This window comes from Cetorhinus maximus, chromosome 2 (genome assembly GCF_964194155.1).
Source record: "Cetorhinus maximus chromosome 2, sCetMax3.hap1.1, whole genome shotgun sequence".
Lineage (NCBI taxonomy): Eukaryota > Metazoa > Chordata > Chondrichthyes > Lamniformes > Cetorhinidae > Cetorhinus > Cetorhinus maximus.
In genome coordinates this window covers 133,785,583-133,799,454 of record NC_135880.1, presented here as the reverse complement: position 1 = coordinate 133,799,454, position 13,872 = coordinate 133,785,583, and the positions used below count along the sequence as shown (strand labels likewise).

Below are 13,872 nucleotides of genomic sequence, written 5' to 3'. Positions count from 1 at the left end.
AATTGCTCATGTTCATAAGTAACTTTATGTTGGGCTTAGGTGACCAAAGTGCACTTATGCAATGTGTAATGTATCACTATAAATGGGGTAAGCAACCGGCCCTGAATTGACATTAACAACAGAAAATGCTGGCATTCAGGAAGTTAGGCAGTATCTTTGGAGAAAGAAATGGTTAAGAAGATGAAAAATATGAGCTTGAGTAAGCCATTCAGCCTCTTGGGTCTGCTTCATTCAGTTAAGTCTTCTATCTCAGTTACACCTTCCTGCATTATTTCCATATTTTCCTCAGTAGCTGAAACAACTGATTTCTGACTTAAATGTACTCAATGACTGAGCAACCATTGGCAGCCTGCAGTAGTAATCTACAAGTTCAGAATCCTTCAATGGAAGAAATTTATTCTCAGCTCAGTCCTAAAATGGCTGACCCCTTATTCCGAGTGCCTATGTTCCAGACTTCCCAACCAGGGAAACCTCCTCAGTTTGTACCCTATCAGGGACCTCAGAATTTTGTTTCAATGAGATCACCTCTCAAATGGTTGTAGTGATCTGGACAAGTTGTTATCACATTTGGTCAAGGTAGATGAGATCATTTATGCCTGTACTGACTTGCTTTGCACATGGCTTATTTTTTTATTACTTGGGGCAGTGACATGAAAAATATAATACTTGGAAGCTTAATTCTAATCTGGGCTGGATGAACATAGGAACATAAGAAATAGGAGCAGGAGTGTACACCATTCGCCCCATTGAGCCAGTTCCACCATTCAAACAGATCATGGTTGATCGTCCACCTTGTGCCTTTTTTTCCACTATCCCCATATCTCTTGATGCCATTAGTATCCAGAAATCTATCGATTTCTGTCCTGAGCATGCTCAATGATTGATTGAGGTTCCACAGCCCTTTGAATAGAGAATTCCAAAGATTCACCACTTTCTGAGTGAAGAAATTCCTCCTCATCTCAGTCTTAAATGGCCTTCCCCTTATTCTGAGATCATGTCCCCTGGTTCTAGACTCGCCAGCCAGGGGAAACATCCAATCCACATCTAGCCTGTCACATCCTGCAAGAATTTTATTTTCAATGAGATGATCATTCTTCAAAACTCTAGACAGTGCAGACCTCGTTTCCTCAATCTCTCCTCAAGACAATCCTGCCACCCCACTGATGGCCTGTTGAACCTCTGCACTTCTTTTGTACCCCAGGCTGCTAGAAGAAGCCAAGGAGGAATTTGTGGAGGGTTTGACCCTCATTTTCCAATCCTCACTGGATGTAGGTGCAATATTGGAGGATTGGAGGTCTGAGGGGTAGACCAAATAGTTACAGGCCAGTCAGCCTGACTTCTCAATCATTTGAAGGACTGGATAAATTGTCACTTAGGCGTGGATTAATCGAGGACAGTCAGTATGGATTTGTTAAGGGAAGGTCATGTCTGACTAATTTGTATTTTATTGAGGAAGTAACAAGGAGGATTAATGATAGTGACTTTGATGTGGTCTACATGGATTTTAGCAGGGTTTTGGACAGGGTCCCACATGGCAGACTGGTTTTAAAAATAAAAACCCATGGGATCCAGAGCAATGTAACAAGCTGGATACAAAATTCGCTCAGTGGTAGGAAACTTAGTGGGTACTTGATGTTTTGGTGACTAGCAGGCTGTTTCCATTGCGGTTTTGCGGGGTTCAGTCCTAGGTCCCCTGCATTGTGGTATATATTAATGATTTGGATGTAAATGTAGGGAAAATGATCAAGAAGTTTGCAGATGACACAAAAATCGGCCGTGCAGTAGATAGCCAAGAGGATTGCGGTAAACTGCAGGAAGACATCAATGGATGGCCAGGTGGGCAGCAAAGCAGCAAATGAAATTCAACCCAGAGAAGTGTGAGGTGATGCATTTGGGGAGGTCAAACAAGGCAAAGGATTACACAATAAATGGGAGGATACTGAGAGGTATAGAGGAAGTGAGACACCTTGGAGTGAATGTCCACAGATCCCTGAAGGTAGTAGGACAGGTCGATAAGGTGGTTAGAAGGCATATGGAATCCTTACCTTTATTAGCCAAGACATAGAATGTAAGAGGGAGGTAATGTTGGAACTATATAAAACATTAGTTAGGCCACAACTTGAGTACTGTATGCAGTTCTGGCCACCTCATTGCAGAAAAGATACAATTGCATTAGGGAGGATATGGAAGAGATTTGAGGATGTTGCCAAGACTGGAGAATTGCAGCTATGAGGAAAGATTGGATAGGCTGGGGGTTTTTTCCTTGGAACACAGGAGGCTGAGGAAGGATTTGATTGGGATGTACAAAATTGTGAGGGGCCAGGATAGAGTGGATGGGAAGGGCCTATTTACTTTAGCAGAGTTCAGTGACTTGGGGGTATAGATTTAAAGTGGTCGAAAGATGAGAGGGGAGATGAGGAAAAATATTTTTCACCTGGAGGGTTTGGGGGTCTGGAACTCATTGCCTGAAAGGGTAATAGAGGTAGGCACCCTCAACTCATTTAAAAGGTGTCTGGATATGTACCTCAAATGCTGTAACGTGCAGGGTTGCAGACCAAGTGCTGGAAAGTGGGATTAGGCTGGGTGGCTCATTTTTGTCTGGTGCAGACACAATGGGCCAAGTGGACTCTCCGTGCTGTAAACTTTCTACAATGCTATGAATTCTCTACTCCCCAGCATAGTGCCTAAATAATTAGACAAATTTGTATTTCGATAGCACCTTTAACATTGGAAAATATACCACGGTGCTTTACAGGAGTATTATCAAAGCTTGTTTGAGCTACATAAGAACAGGTAGGGCAGGTGAACAAAAGCTTGCACAGACATGTTTTAAAGTACATCTTTAAGGAGGAAAAGGAAGGAGGTTTAAGGAGGAAGTTTTGACTATTGGGCCTAGGTGGTTGAAGACTTGACTGTCACTGGTGAAATGAGGAATATTACAGATGCACCATGAGGGATGCAAGGCTGGAGGAGGCTGGTGATAAGGATAGGTGAGGCCATGGAGAGGTTTAAAACCAGAATTGCACTTTAAAAATTGCTGGACCAGAAGCCAATACAGTATGGTCCAGGAGTACAAGGGTGATGCGGACCTGGACTTGGTGCGAGTTGGGAACCAGACTGTAGCGTTTTGGATGAGTTCAGGTTTACAGAGCATGCAAGGTAGGAGGCTAGTTAGAACAGTATTGGAATAGTCAAGTCCAGAAGTAACTGATGCATGGATAAGGGTTTCTGTAGCAGATGAGTTGAGGCAGTGCTAGAGACATGCAATGCTACAAAGGTGGAACAAGACAAGCTTGGTGATTGTTGGGATCTGGGGTCAAAAGGTTAGCTTGATCAAATGAGACACCCAGATTTCTGATCATTGAATACTGGATGTAGGACATGTAGTAGGAAAATTGGAGGCAGTGGAAGGGTCAGACCCTATAGTTTTATACTGTGCTTTCAATGAGAGTTTACAGAGATCTGGAATAAGTTATCAGGTAAAATTGGCTCACTTGATTCAAAAATCGCTCAGTGGTCAGATTGTCACTTCGAATACAGGATCTCCTGTGGGCCAATTGGGTACAATGGTAGATGTAAGCAGGTGTCCTTGGAGGAACCTGTGAACATGGTGGCTAAGCAAAACATGCCATTTGCATAAAGCGTGAAGGTTCCTTTGGCTTGCGAAGGTCCAGTTTTACTTGGAGTACTCTTGAGCAAGAGAAATTCACATGCATATGTTCAGCCACATGTCAGTCTTGCTGGGTCAGTTCTATTGTTATTGAGTATAACTGAGCAGCAAAATGTCAAAATTCAGTGGAACCATTACCTAACAATTTCTCAGGATGGAAGGGTATTTGAGGGTTTGTGTATTCAGATCTTTTCACCCAAATTGACCTCCAATTATAGTTTGAAAGACTATTCTGTTCAATAAGATCTTTTGATCTTGAAATGACTCCAACAATTCACTAATACTATTTTACCTTCCCGTCCCCATTCTTGCAGAAATTAAGGTGCCTTCTATTTGCTCGACATTCACTTCATCTTGCTTACACAGCAGATATCTGGATGTGTGTTTCTGTTTTCTGACAGCACTACAAATATTAGGTTTTTTGCTCCCCCTGAGGTGGAGATGCTGTGTCTTGAACTAAATAGATCAAGAAAGCCTTGGCTCTGTTGCCAATCTGTGCTGAGTTAGCTAATCGAGCTAGAACAGCAGCCTGGTTGCTACAGTTGATGGCTAGGGAAGGGAGCACAGACTGTGGTTACCACTTTTGATTGCTATCCTTTAGAAATGTCAGTATACATGTCTGTGGCTTGTTAAATTGGATTGTCCTTGCAGTTGGGCTTATTGGCATTTAATTGAGGCCCATACATTAATAATGGTCTAATGGGAGGGAACTTCTATTTGGACGAGATTCCAATCAGATTAGGTGCCTTCAGGGCATGAGAGAATTTCATAAGTAATTTTTGGTAATTAAAGACATGATTTCATAGCTGTAAACAACCAACACTGAAAGCAGTTAAGAACTCACCAAGTTCATCAGAAATTATATAAATGTATGCCTTGTCTGATCTAGTCGTGTACTGTAACAAATTAAGTTTCCACTTGTATTCTCTCATTTCTCTTAAGGAGCAACCAGCCATGATTGAAGATAAAGGCCCAAGAGTTAGTGACTACTTTGTAGTCGCAGGGCTAACTGACACATCTACACCGTTGGAGCAAGAAATCGCAATCTCAGAGACTAAGTCAACAGGACCAAAAGCACCAATAACAGATCTTGCCGTGATAATCAAATCAGCAGGAGAAAATGTTCCTGAAGGTTACACTTGCATTGAGAGCACCCCTACAGGACTTCAAGCAAACTTGAATTTTGGGAGCTTGAAAAGTCCAGAAATGCATCTTTGCTACAAAAGAGGGCGAGAGAAACCACCTCTTATTGACATTGGGTGAGTTACTTTATATTTGAAAATCATCTTGGCCTGAAAAGCAGGGATGGGTAAATGTGTAGCGGAGGACAAATACTTTCAACAAGATGTGAAAATGAAATTTAAAAACTGGAAAAATTCAGCAGCCCTGGCAACACCTGGGCAGAGAGAAACAGTTAACGTTTTGAGACCGTATGACAATGACCCTTCTCTCTCTACAGATGCTGCCAGACCTCCTGAGCTTTTCTAGTATTTTCTGGTTTTGTTTCAGATTTCCAACATCCACAGTTTTTGCTTTTTTCATAGATGTGCAAATGTTGTGGGGTTGTCATGCAACCCAGTCCGAATTTTAAGTGCATTTTATCTGCTGTATTCCTGCTTTTTGGAAGCTGACAAAGAACCGATAGAATCATTTCTTTTAAAAATACAGTTCAGCTCACCATACTTGCACAGGAGCCATTATATTTTCTGGCTTATTTTCCCTTCAGTTTTATGTTTACTCCTGTAACCTCCAAATTTACTTTGAATCTGGCACAAAAAAGCATAATTTTATTGTCCAGGATGCTCAAATCAAGCTTGATTAACTGCAATTGTATTTTTGACTCAAACCTAGAATTGCAAATCTTGTAGATCCTTGCATCAGTTTGCATAGTCCATTGATATTGCAGTTTATAGTTATGCGCAAGGTACCAAAGTGTGCACAGGTTTAGTCCCTTGCTTGATTAAAGATTAAATTCACTTCAAATTATTCTCTGACCTTCAAAAACATTGAGCAATTAGGAGTTCCAAATGTTTGTAGAGACTCCAGGGAATGAACCTGCCTTCAGACTGTCCCGGCAGACCGACCGTGTCAGCCTGTTCCTGCCCCACGGAACTCATTTCTTGCTATCTTGACTCCATTCTCTCTCCCCTTGTCTAGTCCCTTCCCACCTACATCTGCGATTCCTCTGACACCCTACATCATATCAATAATTTCCAGTTCCCTGGCCCCAACTGCCTCCTCTTCACACAGGTGCAATGAACCTACTTTTATTGGAGAATGGGTTCAGAATGGGCGTGAAACAAGATGTTTAAAATGCTACAAAGCAGAAATCGTAATGAGACCAGACTATTAAATATTAACTCAGTGCTAAACTGGAGAAGATCAATCCAAAATTCAACAACCTCAAAAATGAGCATAGCTGATTATTTTTTTCTATCTCTATAATCATTGCAAACATCACAAGACCATCAGTGGGCCCTGATTTTTCTGGATTGCACTGGGCAGAAATTACATCAGATTTGTTCCAGTTTCTTTTGCTGATCTTTGATAGAGATTTCCTTTTTCAGTTTATTTAAAAGTTTAAGAATAAACAAATAGTATCACTTAGTGTTTGCACTTGGGACTGATGTAGTATCATTCTTGTATTGGGGTCACACCAAAATTTTCCAGGAACTTCCAGGCCAGCGTGTTTAACATTTTTGCCAAAAGAAAATTCAGGTTTGTAGGACATGGATTAAAGCCACTGTTGGGTAGATTGTAAATAGTATGGGGGCTATCACAGAGCGTTACTTAACCCCAGCCTGTATTTTGAAGGCGTCTGCCTCAGATCTCCCACTCGACAGTTGCAGTTATGTTATCACGAAGCAACTGCAGGATTGTGGACATTGAAAGCATTGTAGTACAATCCATAGCTCCGCAATTTACGGAGTCAAATGCTTTGGTCAAGTTGATGAATACAATGAGGAGTTCTTGTTATTCTGAACATTTTTTCTTGAATTTGTCTGGTAACAAAAGACCATATTTGAAGTTCCTATGGAAGTTCAAAAGCCATATTGTGTCTCTTGAGGATTTCCTCAGTCACAGGAAGTAGGTTATTCAAGAGAATGCATGTCAGGATTTTCCTGCTATGGACAAGAGGGAAACAGTTCAATAGCATGATTTATTTTCCTCCTTGAAGATGGTTACAAATGATGCAGGGGTGGAGTTCATTTTCTCCCAAATCTGTAGGATGAGTGCATGGGTTGTGATAAGCAGAAGACCTCAGCTGGAATACCATCAGAGCGGCAGTCTTTGTTGTTTTTTGTACATTTGATTGCTTGTTGCAGTGGCCCCGTCAATAGTGGTTGACCCATGGATTGTACCAGGGGGTATTGAGAGGTAGCCTGGAAGGTATCAGTGCCACTGTGGATTCCTGGTTGAGTTGTTCAGAATGTGTTTTCCAGCAGTGAAGGATGGCATTGTCATATTTAAGAAGAGAAACACTCCTGTGAACGAAGGGAATTTTGTTTATTTGACTTCCATCTGTAGATGTCCCTGGTGGCTTCGAAGAAGTTTTGCATGTCATGATATGCAGTCAGCATATTGTTGAATCGCTCTGGCTTTCTTTTCCCACCACATGCCCTTTTATTTTCTGGATTTGCCTTTGGGAATCAATCAAGCTGTTTGAATGCTGCTGGCTTGAGCTGTTGGAATGTGACCTTGGTTGCTCTACCATGCTGCATGTTTTACTAGAAGGTCACACATTTGAGCATTTTTGTTGAGCCAGTCCTGGTGATGACTAGGCTTGGATCCAGTGCTCTAGGCTCATGAATCTGGTACAGATAACATTAGTTCCCATGGTCCTGGATTTGAGTTGGGTGTGTGAAGATTTTCTAGATTTGGTCGTGAACTGCACTTGGAATTTCTCCTTCTGTCAGGCTGGTTTAGGGTTGAGACTTTGACCATTTGGGTGATGTTTTGATGCAGGGTGCATGTTCATCAATGATCAAGCCATTTGATATTCTGTCCAGTAGGTGTCAGCCTTCACTCACTCCATCCCCCCCCTCCCCCAAACAAAATCCAGGAGGTGCCAATGCTTTGATCTAGGATGCTTCCATGTGGCTTTGCATTTGTCCTTCTGACAGAAGAAGGTGCTTGTCAGAATGAGGCTGTGTTGAGCACATTTTGCCAGCAGGAGAACATTTGTCTTGGTCTTTCTCACCCCGTTTTTTCCAGTGGTTCCGCTCCAGCCTTTGGAGTCACAGTCAGCCCTGCATTCAAGTCCACCCAAAAGATGCTTTTGTTTTGGGATGTTTGAGGACTTCAAGGTCGGACCAGAACATGGCCTTGAATTTTCATACCTTTGTGGTTGACAAGAGTTGGAGTGTAAGTGTTGATGATGGTGGCATATTGGTTACAGCTGAGCTGTAGGTGAAATGTCATGAGTCTTTCATTTATACGGTTGGGAGTTCTGGGAGTAAGTCCAAGACCCTATTCCAGATGACAAAATCAACTCTATAGATCTTCTCTTTCTGGCAGTTACCCTTGATTATCCATGAGTGTCCTAACATTCCAAATTGCAAATTTAGATTTTTATTTCTTTGACCACGAAGATGATGATCTTGCTGGGTGTGGTTCCCCAGCCAGGTGAACATGAGATGGGCTGTTTTTTGAGTGGGGGAGAGGGGTCCATTTTCCAGTTGTCTCATTGGAGTGAGCAGAGGGTACTTTGAAGAAGACTGCTCAGTCACAGGTGTTGATGCCCAAGGGCACCTCTGTCCCAATGACCTTCATGTACCTGTTAACTGTGTATATTCCTGACAAGGGACTCCCAGGTTTACAGCCATTTCTCCATTTCGCAACCGTTTCTTCTGCCAACTCCAGCATGATGCTGCCACCAAACACATCTTCCACCCACCCCCACTGAGTATTCTGTAGAGATGTTCCCTCCGTGACACCTTGGTCTACTTCTCCATCACCCCCAACTCCTCATTCCCTTCCCACGGCACACTCCCATGCAATTGCGGAAGGGTCAAAACCTGCCCCTTTACCACTTCCTCCCTCACTAAGGCCCCAAACACTCCTTTCAGGTGAGGCAGTGCTTCACTTGCGCCTCCTTCAATTTGGTGTACTTTAGTCACTGCTCCCAATGCGGCCTCCTCTATATTGGGGAGACTAAACGCAGACTTGGTGACTGCTTTGCGGAACACCTTTGCTCAGTCCGCAAGCATGACACAAACCTTCCTGTCCCTTGCCATTTAAACGCGCCGCCCTGCTCTCATGCCCATATGTCCGTCCTTGGCCTGCTGCAATGTTCCAGTGAAGCCCAACGCAAATTGGAGCAACAGTGCCTCATCTCCTGATCAGGCACTTCACAACCTTAACGTTGAGTTCAGTTTTGGACCATGAACTCTCTTCCATCTTTACCCCTTTTTTAATCCAATTCTTTTATTTTTAAAATTTTTGATTTTTAAAAGAAAATCTTTTTCCCCAACTCTTTTTACACCTCCCTCCCTTAAAAAAAACAGGATCATCTGTCACTTGTTTCTATGCGCTGTCACTATGCCCTTGTCCTGCTACTTTACCTTTATGCCACTATTGGCACCTTCTTTACTCTTTTAACACTACCATTAACACTCCCTTTGTCTTGTGTTCTTGTGGTAGCTTCCATCTATCCCTGACCTTCTATTTTGCTTCACCTGCTCCACCCCCCCCCCTTAAACAGTATAAATTGCATCACTTTCTACTTCTCTTTAGCTCTGAAGAAGAGTCATACGGACTCAATGTTAACTCTGTTTCTGTCTCCACAGATGCTTCCAGACCTGAGTTTTTCCAGCATTTTCTGGAATCCGCAGTATTTTGCATTTACTCAGGTTCACAGCCCTGTCCCTGTTGCCAATCCTCCAGTGCCACAAGATTTGGCAGATGGACCTTGATAGAAGTCTGCACGTGACTTTGTTCAACTTGCCGAACTTGGCACCATCATTGTCCTCAAGATCTTGATGAGTTGGTGCTCATATTTGGGTGACAAATCAAACCATCATGATGGGGGGCCCCTTTGCTGATGGAGCTGCCTTCTATCTTTGCAGTCAGTGAGACACATAGCCCTGCTTTGTCTGTTCTGCCATTGAGGACTTTATGGACCACAGTTTATCTGGCACCTCCCCTTGACCTTGCGACCATGGCTGGGCCTACCAGGAGTAAAGAGTTGCTGAGACTATCACTCAAGAGATCATCAGAATGCACAAGCCTCACTACCATGTCAGGGTGGCAATCAACAGAAGATGGGCAGGTCACTTATTATTTGTAAGATGCAGTTATCAGGGGTGATAGAGGAATAAGGTGATCTCGGAGCACAGAAACATCAATCACTAAAAGTTGTGCCATAGGTTAACAAAGCCATAAAGCACCAACCAAAAGTACTAGGCTTTATTCCTAGAGGGATAAATTTGAAAACTAACCAAGTTATGCTAAATTTGTATTGAACCTTGACTAGACCACCCTTGGAGAACAATATGCAGTTCTGGTTGTCACATTATAAAAATGATTTATAGGCACTGGGAGGGTGCAGAGAGAATTTGCAAGCATCAAAACAGAAATATATGGGGATGCATATCAGGAAAGGCTGGATAGACTGGATCTCTTTTCTGCTGGGGGCGGGGTGGAGTGTGGAAAAGTAAGCTGAGGGGTGACCTAATAATGTCTTTAAAATTATGTAAGTTTTTGATAGAGTGGATTATGGGGAAGACGCAACTAGAGGTCATCAATGTAAGGTAGTCACCAAAAAATCCAATAGGGAATGCAGAAGAAACTTCATCCGATGAATGGTGAGAATGTGTAACTTGCTGTCACAGGGAGTGAATGGTTGAAACAAATTGCATAAATGAATTTAAGGGGAAGCTAGGCAAGCCTTCGAAGGAGAAGGGAATAGATGGTTACAATAGTCGATTTAGGTGAGGAAAGAGGGATGGTGCTTAAGTGGAGCACAAACACCAGCATGGACTGTTTGGGTCAAATGGCCTGTTTCAGTCCTGTATATTCTATGTAATCTTATTTAAACCCCCTTAGTCCTGTATTCCAGTTCACAGTCTTCACTACTTGTGCACTAGTTCAGATCGTTATTGTCTACCTCAGTCCATGTAATGCAAGGAAACAATGCCTTAGCTGAAAGGGATATCACATGGAAGCAGAGATCTATTATGCCTGAAGTGGGAAATTTTTTGTGTATCAGTGTATCTTTCAATGACACTCCAAAGACTTAGAGGTAGTTAAATGTCCACAATTCATAACAATAGCAGAGTTGACAATGGGAGAGCAGACAACTTGTTTGATCTTCAAAGTAGAAAGAATACTTGGACTTGGTTCAAAGGAGGGATGTTGAATTATTGGTGCTCATTGTCTTTCAAAGAACTTGTATTCCAATATCGAGCCACAGTCAAACAGGGAATGGCTTTTCTAGCTATCAATGTAATTAACCCATCAAATGACCAGACAAGTAGTTTTTACATATGACCACAAGTTTTCGAAATGGTTAAAGGGCCTGGTGGGTTGCCCACGTGACCTGTTGCAAAGTGTTGTTTGTGAAAAGTATAGCATGCTATCCAATTCATGTCCTATATAGTTGCAGGTTTTTGTGCACAGAAGTTGCAGATTGCTTTTTTTTATTTGAATGAGTACTTGGGGCTTGTTTGGGTGAGTTATCTGAGTAGCACAGCTTCTGTGTCTCACCTACAGCACTTCCGAAACTCAGCTCAATTTTTTTGCTTACTTTCCTTTCCCACTCTGTCTATCTGTCTGTCTCTCCACACTCCTGCCTGGACCCCTCCTGGACAGTTGGTAGGCAGGGTGCCACAGAAGAAACTGGTAGTGGCATGGGACTTGGTGGCGTGCAGCTTTTGGTCTGTAGCCCTGTAGGTTACAGAATCTGAGATGATATTGAAGTACTTTTTAAATGCTGTTGTGATCCCCATAAAGATCAATCTTTTTAAAAAAAAAAAATAGAAATTTCAGTGACCAACACAAAAGCACACAAGATTTCAAGTTTTAAAACTTGGTGTAATGAACTAAAATCAAAATGGACCAGCATTACTTATTAGGTAACTAGTACACTTCAACTTTCCCCATTAACTCTTAACACAACCAGAAACCGCATGCCACGTTTATACTTTACTGCACATTCTCAGCAGATATGTAGCCTTGGATTTTCAGTCTTAAATATCTCTCGTTTCAGTACGCCCTCTTCTCCCTGCTCCATTAGGATGAATCCTCACTGTCTTTTTAAACAAAGTCCCCTTCACTCAATCTTAGCATATTTGCCTGGGCCTCCACCAGCAAGGCACTTGCTGGTGATCCTTTTACTCTTCAACTCTCCACAACAGGCTTTGTTCCTTCAAACTGGGGTTTTGTCCTCATCACTCCGCTTTTGTGGTTAACACAAAAGCAGTCCTTTTCTTCTGCCGGACATAGGCAGTTGCCTGAAAGTAGGTACTGTTGAGTCCGAGAGTCCTATCCAGGTGTCAAACCTGGCACCTCAGTCAATAGGTTTTGACCTGGATCACTGTCCCCAGGGCAATTGGGTAACATGGGCTTATCTCTGGGCAGAGCTGGGAGGAGGTCATAAGACTATAAGATAATTAGAAATAGGAGCAAGGTACGCTACTTGGCTCATCAAGCCTGCTCTGCAACTCAGTAAGATCATGGCTGACCTGATTGTGGCCTTAACAGCTCCCCCTTGCCTGTCTCCCATAACCCTTGACTCTTGTCAATCAACACATGACCCTCTGCATTACTGTATTTTAGCTTGAAATTAAAGGGGTCAGTTGAAACATATGAACATGGGAATTAAGAGCAAGAGTGGGCCACTCAAGCTCTCAAGCTTGCTCCGCCGTTCAATAAGATCATGCCTAATCTGGTTGTAACTTCTTGCTTACCCCCGATAACCTTTTACTCCATTGTTTGTCAGAATCTATTTCCTTCTGCCTTAAAAAATATTCAGAGACTCTGCTTCCACCACCTTTTAAGGGAGCTCCAAAGAACTCATGGCCCTCAAAAAAAATTTCTCGTCCTTTGTCTTAAATGAGTGACCCCTTATTTTTAAACAGTGACCCCTAGTTCTAGATTCTCTCACTAGAGGAAACATCCTTTCCTCACCAACCCTGTCAATATCCCTCAGGATCATAGATGTTTCAAATAAGGGGCCTCTTACTCTTAACTACAGTGGATACAAGCCTAGATTGTCCAACCTTTCCTCATAAGATAACATGCCTGTTCCAGGTATTCGTCCAGCAAACCCTCTCTGAACTGCTTCCATTTCAATTATATCCTTCCTTAAATAAGCAGTGCTCCAGATGTGGTCTCACCAGTGTCCTGTATAAACTGAAGCATCACCTCCCTAATTTTATATTCGAACCCCCTTGCAATAGCAAATAACTTTCGATTAGCTTTCCTAATTACCTGCTGTACCAGCATACTAGCCTTTTGTGAATCATGCACGAGCACACCCAGACCCCTCTGAATCTGAGCTCTGCAATCTCTTGCCATTTAGGTATGTTTTTGTATTCTTCCTGCCAAAATGGACAATTTCACATTTCCCCACATTATATTCCATTTGCCAGATCTTTGCCCACTTGCCTAACCTACCTATATCCCTTTGCAGCCTCCTTGCATCCTCTTCACAACTTACTTTCCTACCTATCTTTGTGTTATCAGCAAATTTAGCAAGCATACTTTGGGTCCCTTCATCCATGTCATTTATATAAATCTTAAAAGTTGAGGCCCCAGTACTGATTCCTGTGGCACACCACTCGTTACATCCTGCCAACTAGAAAAAGACCCATTTATGCCTACTGTTTCCTGTTAGCTAGCCAATCTTCTATCCATGCCAATGTTTCCCTTAGACCATGCGCTTTTATTTTGCACAATAACCTTTGTGGCACCTTATCCTTCTGGAAACCTAAGTACAGTACATCCACCACTTTATCCACAGCACATATGACTCCTTCAAAGAACACCAATAAATTTGTCAAACATGATTTCCCTTTCACAAAACCAAGTTGACTCTGCCTGATTGCCTTGAATTTTTCTAAGTGCCTTGACATAGCATCTTGAATAATAGCTTCTAACATTTCCCTATGACAGATGTCAGGCTAACTGGCCTGTAGTTTCCTGCTTTCTGTCTCCCTCCCTTTTCGGATAAAGAGGTTACATTAGCTATTTCCCAATCT

At 42.4% G+C, this 13,872-nt stretch overlaps 1 protein-coding gene across 4 annotated transcripts in view; it reads left to right on the top strand.

The window, feature by feature from the left end:
* dennd4c (DENN/MADD domain containing 4C) overlaps positions 1-13,872 on the top strand; it is a 190,169-nt gene that overhangs the window by 37,572 nt on the left and 138,725 nt on the right. For all 4 annotated transcript variants that reach the window (XM_078569631.1, XM_078569643.1, XM_078569635.1 and 1 more), the window contains exon 2: positions 4,613-4,929. In XM_078569631.1, coding sequence (XP_078425757.1) covers positions 4,625-4,929 — 305 coding nt within the window. In that variant the 5' untranslated portion in view covers positions 4,613-4,624. The remainder of the gene's footprint in view (positions 1-4,612; positions 4,930-13,872) is intronic.